The sequence below is a fragment of the Fundulus heteroclitus genome, unplaced genomic scaffold (assembly GCF_011125445.2).
Source record: "Fundulus heteroclitus isolate FHET01 unplaced genomic scaffold, MU-UCD_Fhet_4.1 scaffold_151, whole genome shotgun sequence".
Taxonomy (NCBI): domain Eukaryota; kingdom Metazoa; phylum Chordata; class Actinopteri; order Cyprinodontiformes; family Fundulidae; genus Fundulus; species Fundulus heteroclitus.
Genome location: NW_023396563.1, coordinates 298,911 through 315,726, shown reverse-complemented (window position 1 = coordinate 315,726; position 16,816 = coordinate 298,911). Strand labels below are relative to the sequence as shown.

Here is a 16,816-nt window from a genome sequence, read left to right as displayed (position 1 = left end):
CTAAGAGCGTCTTCCTGTCAAGTTTAAAGATATCAACATTTACCCCGGAAATCAGAGCTCTGGTTTGGAAATTACTTCATCCCAACTTAAACACGTTCCAGTTGCAGGACAGAAATCCATTAAATTTGCTCATCATGACAAGGTTAACTACTAATCAACAAATCCATAAAAACATATTTTTCTGTATTTTATGCATTCAGTCAGAAACATATTTACCACTTAATATTCAACAGTACTGTGTATGTCACTAATTTAACGAGATCCAACACATCAATTGTGGATATCAAGTACCACTTAACTTTCACAACAATTTCTATGCACAGAAAGCCATGTTGGATTTTAATGCTGGGGTTGCTGCAGTATCTCCCATAGTTTTGCCAGGAAGTTGGATTTCCCGTTTTTCTGTCGAAAACGCTGCATTGGATCTAAGACCTAAGAATGATGATGATTGCAGAAACTCATGTCAAACAGAAAGCATCAACTGTGTTCAGACTGACTGCTAGAAACACTAGTTGGATTATCTAAAAATTACCAGACTAACTACTATTTGACAAGTCCATAAAACATTTCTCAGCATCGTTTACATTAAAAAAATGACAAGATTTTGAACTTTGTGGGATTCATGTGACCAGATATGAACAGCCAGAAATCCCAGACGTTTATCGCTTAACTTGCAAACTGATAAGTTCTTTAAATTAAGGTTTACGACCCTTGAAACCTTTATTTGTGGAGGAAAACATTGGTTGAGCATGTTCATTAATCCTACTTTATTTAATGTAAAAAAAAAACAAAAACAGGGTTTTCAGCTAGGATAATTATCCATATGCCTCACAAAAAGCGCTGATTTTAGATTTTTTTCCCCCTATCAGCTAAACCGCAACAGTGACGCTTGCCCGGCTGAGCCCGGCTTAAAACACGCCAAGGAGTGACTCATCTTTTCTGTGTAAATTATCTTTGAAGGATCTGACGTTGCGTTTAAATCCATCGTCAAGATGTGTTTCATCTCGCCAGTTCTGACCGTCCTTCTCGCCAATTGCGCTTCTAAAAAGTGTTTTATGGCCAGGTCACTTTCAAGAGGTTTACTGATGCACATTGATTGGGTTCATCAAATAATTAGTTAACTGAAACTAAACATTTTGACTGCAAGATCATTCTACCGCGGCGTCTTTGAGCAACTGATTTTTTAAATCAAATAAAAAGGTCAAACTACGCCATCCAGTATAGCACCCATTGCACTAAAAGCACAGGTCCACAGTAGAAGACTGCTGGTATGCACTACTGTATGTGCACAAGGTTTTTCCTCCTTCATCCATATCACCACGTCAAAAGATTGTCTTTGATGTATTCATCCTGCTGAGGCTACTTATTTGATTATTTATTTATGGGTTTCAATTTGTTAAATGTAAATGGTATATTTTTTGATTATCGTATTATTTTTGGTACATTATTATCATTACTATTATGTAATTTTTAACTATGGAATTATTTCTATTAGTAAATGGATAAGTAGAACCAGAGTCCAATGGGATAGTTGTTCTTACAAAGGCACGGGTAACAACAGAACATCTCTGTCTTTGTTGCTTGCCTGAATGGACAAAAAAATAAATAAATAAATTCAAAAGACAGAATTTTCAAACTCGGACATTTGACTTGTTATTGTCTGAATGTTTGGTTTTGACAGACAAAAGGTATGCATTGTGAACAGGAAACGAGCAGATGGCATTTCATTTTAACTCTTCTTATCCGAGAAGTCAGAGACAATTCTAGAAAAACAGAAACAAAAGCAAAAAGCAATGAAGGAAATAAAGACAACACCATTGTAAGGAACAGCTTCTCGTTTTGTTTATTTCTTGATAACAATTAGATGTTGCAGCATGTAAAAAAAAAAGAACAGATCAGGCTGGAGTTTCTGTCAGATTTGACCATTTAATGAAGCCAATGTACAACAGTAAAACCCCACGGAAGTGGCCATGGGTGTTATTTACAACGCGCTAAACAAGCCAACGGTAGCATTTATTGATTTAAAAGTAAAAAAAAAAAATAAAAAAAGAAAAAAAGAAAAGATCATTAAAAAAGAACAACACGAGATGTACGAGTTGACCTGAACGCACCATGGACATTTAAAACCAAGTGTCGTAAAACACAGTGTAGAAGCGCAACTGTTGGTGTGGTGAAAATAAACATCAAGGGAAGAAGAAGAGCAAGAACGCAGCCAGCTCACTACACCTGTCTAGTACAGCTTGTTCCTACAGCTGGCTGAACCCTTCTCATCCTCCTCCCCCCCGATGCTGAGAAAGCAGGCGTAAACCCTCCGTTTCAGGCCAACGGTGCTCCAACTGTTACACATGCACCGGGATGCCCAGTGGGTCGCTGGCGGCTAGCTTACACACACACCGACAGTCGGCCAAACCGCTCTCAGCGCAGCTACCGGCGGCGTGTCGCGTTCCAGCTGACCGCTGCCGCCGCGGTTAGCCCGTCAGCCAGCCGGCCTTAGCAGCCAAAAACACGGCGTCACACATAAGACCTGGGAACTATACAGCGGCAGCGTCAAAAGTCAGACTGAGAAGCGTTTCTCTCCCATGCGGACGCTTCGTCGGCTTGCTCCAGACGCCGTGAGTTCGGACGGGTTTCGCGACCGTTGGCGACGGGGAAAAAAAGCGATGTTGCTGTGCGCGACTGCAACCCGAGCCCGCCTACTCGGAAGAGGCAAACTTTTGCTCCCGTTTCCGCGGTGTAAGGGGATCGCCGTAAACATGTCGTCGTCCCGCGCCGCCGGCAAGAGACTGCGGGTCCTGGTGGACATGGACGGGGTGCTGGCGGACTTCGAGGGGGGGTTCCTGAAGGAGTACCGGGCCAGGTACCCGGACGAGCCCTTCGTCCCCCTGGGTGACAGGAGAGGCTTCTGGGTGTCAACGCAGTACGAGCGGCTGAGGAAGGACCTGTTTGTAAGTGATCAGGACAGCCGGATAGAGCCAGTATTAAGTTCTCCGCATTTGGCTACTAACTTCATTAGGACATTTTTTTAAATTTATTTAAAGGAGAAACTTTAAAGCAACTATACCGACTTTTTTTTTTGTAAAATCAATCAAACTCTCTTTGGCTTTAGTTTGCCATCTATAGAATAACATGTAACTACCATTTTTTTTATTACTCTTGCTATTGTGTTGTAGAACGTTATTAAATAGATATAAAAACAACCCTGCTGAGCTTCCAAGTACATTGACATTAGTGACGTCACAGGAGGCAAATAAGTGTACATTTGGTTGTGTTATTTTTCCCTCCTCCTGTACTTGTATGCTTTTAATATAATTCCTCCTTCAGATGTGTTTACTTGTAGTCCGACTAGTAAAGAAAAATTTTATTGCCCTGCTGTCAAGAAGTCATCTATGATGCTTCAGTATGAGCCAAAATCTTGTCAGACGAGTATCTGTCGTAATATTCACTACTTGTGCCGGCTGTGATGTCATAACATTGTATTGTGTGAAATCCCGGTAAGGCAATCCGGACTTGTCTTCCAAGTTTTTTTTTTTTTTTATTGCAACTGCCAATATGTCAGTGACAGGTAAAGAAATTCACCACTAGACCGTAAGACGTAAAACAGCTGGCTGGGATTGACATGAACCAGAGACCCTCGTTGTTAAGCTAGTCTAAATATAAATGAGGGATGGGTAAGGACAGGTTCATGACTTGCCAGTTAGTTAAAAACCTTCCTACTTTCCTGTTTTTACGGTAGAGTAAGACCGATACTAATACGACCTCGGGGGATCAAAGTACTCCACTGGATGTAAGCTCTGTGTGTGTCTGTATGTTTGACTGTCTCCAGGAAAAAGCTGTCAGTATCTGGGAGTCCAAAGGCTTCTTCATGGACTTGGAACCTCTGCCTGGAGGAGTTGAGGCGGTGAAAGAGATGGCCAGGATGGTTGAGTAAGACTTTTTAAGACGTTTGCAATTTAGGGATGCTTGAGTTTGAAGACCTTAATCACTTCTCTGGTTTGGCTGGGCCCAACGAGGATATCATTTATAACTGATTTTTCGAGGACTATGATATTTTTCACCATCTTGCACATACTTGAAGAAAGGAACAGTTGCTTCAGCGAGTGAGGCTGTTCTCTATTTTAATTGGGATGTAAATACAAGAGATGTAGTTTAACCCTAGCAGGTCATGAAGGCGGGTGAAACTATTAGTACCCAGATGTTTTATGTTTCTAAATGTCAGAGTTGTTGGACAAACTCTTGATTTTATTCTAGTTGAAGGAATAATCTAAGATGGATAAAAATGTGTTTGCCCCTATTTATGGCCGATTTTGCCTTTGGCTGGCTTGATTAGAAATTGGGGCATCAAATGCTAAAAAGTCAGATTTTTTTTTTTTTTTTGTATTCATTACAAGCATCAAAACTAAGGACTCCCATCATTTGCAGTTTATAAATGCATCATCAAACAGCAGGTTACTTTGGTGCACTATTTTGGAATTAAAATCTGTGAAAGTCTAGAAGCATATGCTTTGATGGATACAGTTTTTCCCTCAAATGATTCCTTCCCTGTTGGATTAAAACAGCTTTTTTTCTCTTTTACGTGTTTATAGTCCTTGTTCAAATCTCCCAATCGGCAGGTCAGACATAAAAACAAAAAGAGAATGCTGTTGAACCCAATGAGTATGGTTGTCTCAAAAGGAAAATTATTTTGAAAAAAGAGTAACTACGTCATCAGCATAGAGCCTGATTTTATCAGTCAAATTAGTTTTAATTTCGACGTTACTTTTCTTGTTTCAAATTGCCACTGCCGGTGGTATGCTAAACATTTATTATGGGTAGAGTGAGCAACGTTGTCTTGTACCTGATTTGAGGCGGAAGCGGACTGGAAGTTTGCATAGTTAGGTATGCGTCAATTTAGCCCGGCAGCTAAACGTTTTTACGGAAGCATGGTGGTGAGGTTGTATCGTACAAGTTACCCTGTTGCTCTAAAACAGTCATCGTCAAAGGACCACACTCTTACACATTCATCTGAAAGAATGTGTACCAGTGCAGAACAGCTGTGATACAACCCTTATCTAATCCTATCTTAACATTGTTTCTTCTTACCAGTCTTTGCTTGCAGTAATCCTATCTTGTAGCATCTTGATTAGAAGCTTCACCTGGGCAGTTCTCTCAGAATTAGTCATGCTTCTTTTTTTCTTTTGTTTTGTGACTGGAGGATCTTCGCCACTGTGGGACAGTAAAGGACTTCTCTGTTCTATAAGATCGCATTGTTTAAAAAGAAGGCAGAAGCAGGTGAAAAGAGGCTGTGAGAAGTCTTAGGTACACGTTTGGATGTTGTACAGATAAACAGAACTGTACATTTAGTAAGTATAATTAAGCTTATTTACCTTAGTGACCTCCATGCACCAAACAGTTAGGAAGGGGAATCCTAACTTACAGGACTGTCTCAGAAAATTAGAATATTGTGATAAAGTTCTTTATTTTCTGTAATGCAATTAAAAAAACATGAAATGTCATACATTCTGGATTCATTACAAATCAACTGAAATATTGCAAGCCTTTTATTGTTTTATTATCGCTGATTATGGCGTACAGCTGAAGAAAACTCAAAAATCCTATCTTAAAATATTAGAATATTTCCTCAGACCAAGTAAAAAAAAAATATATAACAGCAAAACAAAATCAAACATTTGAAAATGTCCATTAATGCACTCAGTACTTGGTTGGGAATCCTTTTGCACAGATTACTGCATCAATGCGGCGTGGCATGGAGGCAATCAGCCTGTGGCATTGCTGAGGTGTTATGGATGCCCAGGATGCTTCAATAGCGGCCTTTAGCTCATTTGCATTGTTGGCTCTGGTGTCTTTCAGCTTCTTCTTCACAATAACCCACAAATTCTCTATGGGGTTCAGGTCAGGGGAATTGGCAGGCAAATCAAGGACAGTAATGCCATGGTCAGTACACCAGTTACTGTGAGAATCTTATGTCGTCTCTTAACCACTACCATACTTGTCATTTAGTTTACTGAACCAAGCTGAGTGTTTTTCAAGGCTCAGGAAACCCTGCAGTGTTTCCAGTTAATTAGACGATTCAAGTGATTAGTTGAATAGCCTACTAGTATACTTTTTCACGATATTCTAATATTTTGAGATAGGATTTTTGAGTTTTCTTAAGCTGTAAGCCATAATCAGCGATATTAAAACAATAAAAGGCTTGCGATATTTCAGTTGATTTGTAATGAATCCAGAATGTATGACATTTCATGTTTTTTAATTGCATTACAGAAAATAAAGAACTTTATCACAATATTCTAATTTTCTGAGACAGTCCTGTATTTTTGTAGTATAAGCAGTGTGGTCTGGTGGGTTAGTTTAAGATGTGGCCTCTAGGAGGCAGTGGAACCATGCTAGAAATAAATATTTTTCTGCATCAAGAGTAAATGATTATATCCCTATTATTCTAAGAGACTCCTGATATGCCTTAGCACTTTGGTGTTGACACTGAGTATCTTTTAGTTTGTTTAACATGCTTCTTTGACACCCTGCAGAGCAATCCATGCCTTTCAAACGGTTTTTATTAGCAATAATAACGATGTAGAGGCTTTTGATTGATCATTTGTGTAATTCCCCCTGAGATGTTGGGTACCAGCTTCTGGACCAAATCCCGACTAATGGTGAGGTATTGGTTCTGATTTTTGTCAAGGTATTAGCATTTTCCTATAGGTACCAATCCTAAATGTACTTTTTCCTGTTGACGAGGTGTTTCACAATGCCGGAAGATGGACAGGTCATCTGCAAATTATTCCCGGATTGCTGCAAGAAGTTGCACGTGGAGCACGTTTTCAACCCATTCTTTATTCGTGCCAGTGTTGTTAAGGCAGAATGCAGCAGAACTGACCTCTCATGTGGATTGGGTCATGATCGCTGTTGGGACAGGCCAGGGCTCATTGAGGGAAACACTTTTTCTTTTTCTTTTCCTTTTAAACAAATAGTTTTGCAGATGTCCCCAGCGATCATTAAAGTAACTTTGGGGCAGCCGTCTGCTGTCCGGCCTGGTACTTCCTGCAGATTTAAAATCTGTCCTTAGATGTTGTTCTTGGCCGGACCCGTCCTCTTTGCGCCGTTGTTGAAGAGTCTCGACCTCTCTCACGCTCACCCGCTGCCATTGTTAAGCAAGCTCTGCCTTGATGGTGAATGAGTTTAAAAAGTGTCTTTGTTCATCCCCTGCGCACCCACTGACGACTCCAAATTTCTCTTTGCAGATGTTCGTGAAGGAAGAAGTCAGATTCTTGTAGTTTTCCCATGATTCACACTTTACAACTCTGGTTTTTCAACATAAATACACTCCCTATCTGGATCAGACCCCTCAGATAACCATATTGATCATTCCCATCAGAGCCATCGCTCAGAATCGGTCCGAGCTCTTCCTCTGAACTGGCGCCACCTGTTTCCAACCTAATAAAGAGCCGATGTGGGTGGTGCGGGCAGGTGGCATAGGAAATTAAGTGCGATGTGTTTCCACTGAGCTCTTGTTGTTTCCTTCTCTCCCTGCAGCACAGATGTCTTTATTTGCACCAGCCCCATTAAACATTACAAACACTGCCCGTACGAGAAGGTGAGCCCTCTGTTGATCAATAACACGCCTACCATAATCATTAAGGTGTTTCATTTCTCTAATAGCTTACATCTGGATTGTGTGTGTGTGTGTGTGTGTGTGTGTGTCTTTGTTTTTTCCAGTACGCCTGGGTGGAGAAGCATTTGGGCCCTGACTTCCTGGATCAGGTCATTCTGACCAGAGACAAGACCCTAATCGCCGGTGACCTCCTCATAGACGACAAGCCTGACATTCAAGGTGATCGTCGTTCACGTGCACTTGCTTCGTTTAGTCTGTGACATACAAGAGCTTCATCCATCCATCCATCTATCCATTTTCCAACACGTCTATACCTTGTGGGGTCATGAGGGGTGCTGATGCCTATCTCCAGCTGTCAATGGGCGAGAGGCGGGGTACACCCTGGACAGGTAGCCAGTCTATCACAGTACAAGAGCTTTAAGACGTTAAATGGGAAAGTATTTGCCCTCTTAATATTCAACAAAGATAAGCTGAGTAAAAAGAAAAGCAGTGCAATTTCATTGGCTAAGGCAGTGGTTCCCAAAGTGGGGGTCGCAATAGAATTCTTTTTTTTGTTATTGTGCTTAGAAGATTTAGTAGTTTCCTATTTGTGAAACCGACACCAAAGTAAAACTTTACAAGATGCTCAACATTTCTCATTTTAAAAGGTACATAGCCACGTTATATGCTTAAAAAAAAAAGACCAAAAACCGTTTGATCATGATAAAATTAGTTTATATAGACCAAGCGTCCATCCTGATAGTGTTTTGATGCTCTTTTTTTTTGTGGATAAAAATGGCCACACAACGGGCGCGATGAGCAGATATTGACAGACGTGGCATCATCTAGCGACAGTATCGCAGAACTATCATAATGCCGGTTAAATAATAAACTTGTAAATAATGTCGCACTGAGCCTGACCTTCTACAAGGCCTCGGAATCATATGTTTTTGTGTTTTTTTTTTCACTGGCTCCTCGACCTTTCTTCATTTTTTTGCTGGGAGATGCTAATAGCCGTTAGCCGCTTCCTTGTTTTCCCTGCTGCGAATGCGCAGTGTCGTACCTCTGTTGTTATTATAAATAAACACGAAAAGGCTTTATCTACTAACAATACACAAACAAAGCATAAAACATCAAAATAAACTAATACAGCAGCAGGATGTGATAATCTTTCATAAAAACATTGGATCCAACAAGAGTGAGCTATTGACGTATACATTTTAAAAAAGTCAAATAACGTGGCTATGCACCTTTAACATAAAGGGGAAGACAGCACTTATAAAAATACAACTTTATTCTCATAATATTATGTCTTTATTCTTATAATACCCCAACAAAGAAAAATAAATCCCTCTCGCTTAAAGGGGGTCACTAGTCTCTGGCACTGTTATTGTGGGGGTCGCAGGCTGAAAGGTTTGGGAACACCTGGGGATAACAGCCCTCCTAACCAACCTGTGAAAAATTAATCAGCCCCCATCGTTAAATCATAAATCAATTGTGATTAACCAACTTTGTCTGGAAACCTGAGTTTAATTTTCCTAGCTACACCCAGGCCTGATTAATGCCAGACCTGCAATCAAAAACTGGCATATCCTCCTTGACCTAAAGAAATCCTGGGAAATAAGAAAACTCAAAAATAACATTTTGAAGTGGTCTAGTGAAAGTTTGAACTTAAATTTAATTTAGACTGAGAAGACTCTCATACACAGTGCAGTTTTAGCAATCTTCCAAGACTACTCCATGAAACAGCGTGCGATGTGGCTCTAATAAACTTTGGTATGTTTGATCACCATCTACTATTACTACCATCTACTATTAAATCGATTACGACAATAAGCAACATCATCTACAGCAGTGGATTTAATGTAAAAAACAAAAACTAATCAGCTGTTTAGCCACATGCGCTATTCTTCAGTCCCAAATCCTTACAGAACAAAAGGACTAATAAATGTAATTAAAAAATGATAAATTTATCATTTGATAAATTAAGAGTTCTCTTCAGACGAATCTGTTTAATCAACCATCAATTTAATTTGAAAAAAATAAATAAAAGGTGGGCAAAAATGTCTCAAAGTCTGCTGCAGGCATAAAAAAAAAAAAAACAATCCAACACTTGGAACCAGGAGAAAACGTGGAAAAGCTTTAAGGGTATTAATAATTTGGCAGGGCAATGAATGTTCAGTGTAACTCATTGTGGAAAATGTGATGAATATCTGTTCATTTTATTTCAATGAAAACTGAAAACATGGCATATCATTCTGTGTCATTATTAGCTTCAGCGCTACTGATGCGCAGCTACTGTAGCAAGCAGGCTGGCGCTGTAGTTGCTCTGAAAGCAGCTTGTGAGTGTTCCTGCTAGCCAAACACCAGTGGTCCGTGCTGACATAGTGTTCATGTGTCCCCATCAGGCGTGGAGCCGACACCAGCCTGGGAGCACGTCCTGTTCACCGCCTGCCACAACAAGCATCTGTCCGTCGCCCCCTCCCAGAGACGGCTCCTCTCTTGGTCGGACGACTGGCGGGCCGTCCTGGACAGCAAGAGGCAGTGAGGGACCCTGATTCCCCCCACCCATCCACCCCGGGCATCCTCTGCACCCTAGTTACCAGGGGAACCCGGAGCATTTTCATCCCGTTGTTGAAGTCTCAGCAGCGTGAACGGGTCGGCCTTTCCTGTCCTTGTGTTTGGGAGAGGACGCTCTCTGGTTTTACCACCAGGGGGCAGCATGACACAGGCTGAGGAGTTCACTTCCACTGGACACCAAGTCATAAATAATTGCACATCAGCTCTAACAGGGCAGACCGCACTGATTGAAGCGGTGGGTGTCTGCTCTCGTTTTGCTCCTAAGTTCGGACCATTCCGCTCGGAACGGGTCTCGTTTTATTTTTTTCGTTCTGCCGTAGTGGTTTATTTAAGGCCGATTGCTAAAGGCCGGTTGTATAAAACGTGTCTGTGCACTGTGATTCACCCACAGACATCAGCACACTCCACAACACAGGAAAAAAAAAACGACGAACAAAAATAGACTGTAACTTATTTGACCAGTACTTGAATGGACTTGAACGCCACTGTAAGGCACAGAAGTTTACACCCGCTCATCTCTAGCATGAATCGTTTTACTTTTGATTAAACAGTTGAATATGATGGGGGGGAGGGGATTGCATTGTAACGTGGTTGCACGATGGATCCGCTGTTTTCCGTACACTCCATGCACTTTGAAAAACCAGGATTGCTCATCCGGTTGAGGTTGGGACCGTTCTAGCAGCCTAGTCAGGCTTTCTGTAAATTCAAGTCGTGCACCTAAATCCCGTCTGGTGCGATCACACCAGTCTGGATGAAGGAGCCGTCCTGGTTCGTCGTTTAAAAAGGCCCGACAGAACGTGACGGCCATGCCAAAGATGGCCGTGTGTAAACTTCTGACCGCCACTGGAAATGCAGACGCTCAGATCTGCCGGGAAGCTCACTTCTGTTCTGATGCAGCTAAGAAGTACAACTTCGGTGCTCTTTTTTTATTTTTTTTTATTTTTACGCGGTTCTTTAGTATTTTAACGATGATCTATGCATCTCACTTCACACACTGAGGGAAAAACACAAGAGCGCGCATGTTGCCAAAAAAAAAAAGAGTTATGTAGAACAAAAGTAGTGACTTAAAACTTAGAAGTTTTCCTGTTTTAACTCAATGTATACAAGAGAATATCTAGAAAATGGTAAAAGAAAACTAATAGTATTGGGAATGAGCCGAGTCCTATGAGACGTACTGTAAATGTCTTTTATACTGTAGCCTGTTTACAAAAGCACACGAGCAGATTGAGGATAGAGGGTATAAACTCCGAGCTAGCTCCGGAGTGATGAAGTGGATTTATTTAAGCATGCTGATTTTGAAGTAAAAAGTGTTTCAGGATGAAGTTTTTTTGCCAACTTCGGCCACAAAAACGACACTAACCTTGTGATTTTAGTGCGTTTAGAAGAAGCTCCTTGCTCTCGGGGCTCCTCTTTGGGAGCCGCGTTCAGAGATTTGTGCGTCTCTGCCTGGTTTAATGTACAACTCAAAACCGGCTTCCATGTTTTAAATCTTTGTTCCATGTTCTGTTGACCTGAAGACAATGGAAACGAAATAAAGGACACTTTGACATGTGAATGGAGAACTCTTTTTTTTTTTTTTTTTTTCTTCCCTGCGGCACCTTTGTTCTTCTCTGTTGTCAGTCCAGGTTCACCCTGTTAAAACAAACAGATGATGGCGGATTGTTGTGACAGATGCTCGGAAACTTGCCCGCCCTCGGAGTCCAAGCATCCCAGCGTGGTGGGGTGGTGGGAGAGTTTAAACACGAGCTGCTCACCTCTCTGTCCCTGTTGTTGTCATGTGTCCTCCCTCAGTCCATCTTATCAGCTAATAAAACGTAACTTCATTCATTTGAGCTGTTTACACCTTGCATTTGGTGTCGGTTGCTTAACTTGTTCCAAAACATAGCCTTTTATATGCTTTGGTTTAAAAAAAAAGGGTTCCTAAGCAGACATTTGATTACAGTCATTTCAAGTTCTTTATAACTATGGGAATAAAATGTATGAATCAATATTTCTATTTGGGGTAACAATGGCAGAAACTAAGAAGTTATTCCTGTAAAAAGTCCAATTTTGTTTTTTATCTTATTTAGGAAAGACTGAATGTACTGTGAAGTGCTTTGGAGTCCTCTGGACCTGATAAAGCACTATAGAAATACCGGCCATTTATTTCCAGACTTTTTTTCCTATCATGTCAAAATGTTGCCCTTCCTTCCTTTCCTCTGTTTTTTTTATACTTCTTTTATACTTTCTTAAAATCCTTTGAGTGGTCCCCTTTCCTTTGTCTATCTCTGTGCCTTTCATTTTTAATTTCTTATCTTCCTTAAGTCTTCCTTTTCTTTATTTCCATCCTCTCTCATGTCTTTTCTTTTCTTCCCTTTGTGTCCTTCCTCCCCTTTTTGTCTTCCTTTCTATCTTTCCTTCCTTGTGTTCTTCCTGTCTTTCCTTGTGTCCTTCCTTTTATTCCATTCTTCCTTCCTGGGATACTAGTGAATGTGGAGGGCAAAGCAACTCTCTCAGCGTCTTCACTTTAATAAAACACGTTCGTTTTCCAGGCATTAAAGGGTCAAAATATGGACATCCGCCATGTTGAAAAAAAGCTCAGATCCCAAAAGTCACCACAGTTCATTGAAACAGTGTTTCCTAAACCTTTGAACCGTGACAAAAAAAAAGCTCACTGCGTGTGTGATTGCTGTCTGTATGCTTTTTGCTAAATCTGCAGTCATAATGTGTTTCCTCGTAATTCCTGTAATGGCATACAGTACACATTCCTCCATCTGAGTCAGACACCAAATATAGAATGAAATGTCACGAATGAATAGCAGCCAAACATGCAGCGTGGCCTTAAAACCGATTTAGCGAAATAAAACTATCCACTTGCTGCAAATCCCCCCCAATGATCTAAAGAAAGCCAGATAACTTTGAGAGAAAGTGTAGGATTTTGGCTCTTGCAAAAGTCTAAAGTAAGAAAAAAGTTTGCTGTAAGATGTTGTGGCCTTTAATTTGTCTTGTCTTTTTTTTTTTTAAAGTGGGCTAAAAAAGGAAGAAAAAAAAACACAAAACATGTGAGTGAGCCTTTACTTTATAAGAAAGAGAAAAAGATAGAGATATTTTTGCCTTTACTGACCTGTAACAACTAACCATTTCGAGTTTCTGTGCAGCCTATTTGTCTCCAGGAGGCAAATAAGCGGAAACATTGGAAAAAGACATTCCATGTTAACTCAAGAGCCCCTCTGAGGTCCTCTGTGAGGATGAATGGGTTTTATCCTTTTCCTCTCTAAATCTGATTCAGTGAGTAATTTAACTTGACTCAGAAGTCATCAAATATGCACTCAAACACCAAAGCAGCACGTTTACTGATGTAGGTCTGAACATGTGTTCCACAGAAACATTAAACTCCGCTCTAACGGCTACAGAATCGTGTGCGTGAAGCAGACATGTTGGATTCAGCTTATACAGAAAAGACTGAATTTATCTTAAAGAAGATTGCTTGGACTTAAAGCCGAGGACAACTTCCCCCCCAATTATTCTCAGTCATCAACCTATTGGACGGGCTTTGTCTCAGATTGGACTGTGGACTGTAGGAAAAGAACAGGACGAAGGCTTCAGGAAGCCACCAGCTCACAAATATTTTTCCTCTCTTTGCTCATAAGAAGCCCTCCCATCCTGTTTGTGACCTGATGAACTTTGGCAGAACACTTCCGAAAGTAGTTAATGGATCAGCTATCTGTCCGCATCTGGAAGCTTCTGAGGAGGAGCCGGTCCAAACACTCAGTCATCCATTGAAAAACACTTCTTTAGTCTAAATCTCATGTCAGCCCCTTTTGCATTTTGTCTGCTTAGCAGCGTTGCCTCTTGCCGAGCACAACTGTTCGTTGTGCTCTGAGCTGACCGTATTCTTGTGACTCTTCTCTAAAACATTTAATTTCAAAGAGGGAAAAAAGGGTGGTGTAATATCAAGGGTGCCCTACTAAAAAGAAAACCATTTAGGTTGTCAACCATGGTGGTTTATTTCCAAAGACCACTATACACATCTTTGGACTGTTGGACATTTTCCTTGGCACTGCCATAACGCCACAGCTCAGGAGGGACCGATACAGAACAGTAGAACCTTACAGTCAGTTACTTTTTTGGGATTATGGTACCATAGACATAATAAAATCCAAGGTTTAAAATGCATGTACAAAACAGAGTAAAAACCTACCTTATAGCCTGCCATACAAAACCTACAAAAGCATTGGCAATAATTCATGAATTTGGAGAATGTCTTTCTTTAATAACTGCTTTAGTTTAAGTATAAAATGGCAGCAGTGGGAGTATAATTCAGTACGTGACACGTTCCCTTGTAGAGAACAGTCTATTTGTACCAGAGATGCATTAAGTACAGATACCTTCAAATGTCCACTGGAACGTCCATGATTTACTTAATCTCTAGAGTCTAGACAAACCAAAAGGTCACCCAAGGAGCCTTTGAACATGTAAGCATTTCAAAATGCTTGCATGAATACAATGGGATACAATGTTCAACATTCTTCACATTCGATTCCTTGATATCATGGTATTTATGTGGTCTAATGGGCTTCCTAAAGATAGTCTTTATTTTGTCCAAAGAAAATGCTTTTAGAACTCTGCCTAACATCTTGTCATATTTGTCACATTTGAAATGAGAATCCAAGATGAAAGCAAGATATTTCACTACGGAGAATTGTTTTAGAATTTGCCCGTTGATGTTCAGACATAGATCATTACTGAGCATTAGTTACATATCGGCCCCTACAGGAAAACAAATTGACAATTTTATGTACATTTAGTGTTAAACAAGACTTTTCGCACAATGTTGCAACAGGTTCCAACTACCAAGACAGTTGTGTTGAAACAGGTGCTATTTCTTTACTGGCTACAAATAAAACCCTGCCATCAGCATACATCTTGAAACCTGGCCTATGTGCTGAGACATGAATATCCAAGTTGTGATGGGATTTATACTGTCAAATGCCTTGTTTTAAATCCAGAAAACTGCTCCAACAATTTGAAATGCATTTATTTGTATTTAATTGGAATATCTTTCAAGTGTCTCATTGTTAATTTGATACATTCACTAATTCAATGGTTTAACAGTGTTAAACCATTCCTACTAGTTTCTTTTAATAATAATTCTATATTTTTAGTTGGGTAGTATAATAATTCTTCTTAATTTTGAATATAAATCATACCAGTCGACTTTTTTTTCAACAAGTTGAACTGAACAACCTGGAAAAGGTAAAGATGTGACATGTATGTGTTGTTTTAGGCCTATGGATAATGATTTATATTCCTAACCTTGAGCAATGTGGGGACATTAGCAGACTAGACGGTATTAAGGCAACGATAAGACTTTAGAATTTGGTCGCTGTTTAAGGATTTGTTACACAGCATACAGCGACATGCATGAGCAGCTGAAGAGTTGGACCTTAGTTAGTGATGCAACAGAAAACAAAACTAAGTTTTTTCTTTTAAAACTCCTGAATGCACTCTGAGGTTAGAAAAGTTGTCTGACTGATACATTTTCCACTATTTAACGTTTAGATGCTTGTTTCACTGAACGCTGTGCCTGCATGTGTTCATGTAGAGACTATCTGCAGAATACCAAATCCATTTTACCTAAACCTACCTAGATTATGTTTAATTGTGTAGATGGTTTCAATCTCTAAATAAACTAGACAAACTCCTACATAATACATGTGGTAAATAAATGCAGCTCATTTTAAAGTTGATTATTATAGTTTAACTAATGGGTTTGATAAACATTATTTTTCCAATAAAGTTGCGTTCATGACTGAAATTCTGTTCACTCTTATTGTGTTCGACATTTTGAATACCCAGGATCTTTTTTTGTTAATAAATAGTCATTTTTCTTATGGCTAAGTTGTAATCTTTCTGCAAATATTTCATACTTTAAAGTGCAAATTTTAAATTTTATTCTCAGCCATGCAAACAGTGAAAATGTGTATTGTAAAATAAAAGTAATAAAATGGCTTTTTGTGAGAAAAACAATCTGACATTATTAATTAATCAAAAAACTCTAAATCAATAGATTTATAAATTTATTTTGTTTTTGTTTTATTTTCACCATATACAACACCTAACCTTGATTAAAAACGTACATTTTCAACAAAGCATGTGTTATTACTTCTGACCATCTGTTTGAAAGAAAATTTCCACTGGAAAGAGCTAGCCAACATTTTAACGTCTTTATTTTTGCCCCAGGCCTTGTTCTGATTACAATCTTGTTTCAAGTCTAGAGCACGGTGAAAGCAACGGAGGCAAACCCCTTATCAGAGGTAAAGATAATTAGGTTGAGGTGATAGACTTAATCATGTGTGCACTGCCAGGCATTGTTGCAGAACTTTGTCCCTGCTGACCAAAAGCGTCAGAGTTCTGAGGAAATCCCAGCAGAGCAATAAACATGAGCTGGACTAAACAAGAATTTCTCTTATGAGAGTGTACTCCTACTGGACATTCAACAGAACAGTTTGTATTGCTTGCGTAGCGGGGGTATGATGTACAAGATGTGCTCTTAGGGACCAGGGGAGTCGCCGCTCACAGTCTGCGCTAGAATTAGATTAATGCTTGAATTAGACTTGGCTGGAGAAAACTGGAAGCACCCACAGCGATAAGCATATAATCTAGTGT

The 16,816-nt window shown here is 39.9% G+C and overlaps 1 protein-coding gene across 1 annotated transcript; it reads left to right on the top strand.

The window, feature by feature from the left end:
• The first annotated feature begins 2,225 nt into the window (after positions 1-2,225).
• Positions 2,226-12,082, top strand: LOC105927391 (5'(3')-deoxyribonucleotidase, mitochondrial). The gene is made up of 5 exons (XM_012864124.3): positions 2,226-2,945; positions 3,824-3,924; positions 7,531-7,591; positions 7,714-7,828; positions 9,997-12,082. Exons 1-5 carry the CDS (start codon positions 2,580-2,582, stop codon positions 10,134-10,136), a joined length of 783 nt encoding a protein of 260 aa, XP_012719578.2. The 5' UTR covers positions 2,226-2,579; the 3' UTR covers positions 10,137-12,082.
• The last annotated feature ends 4,734 nt before the right edge of the window (positions 12,083-16,816 follow it).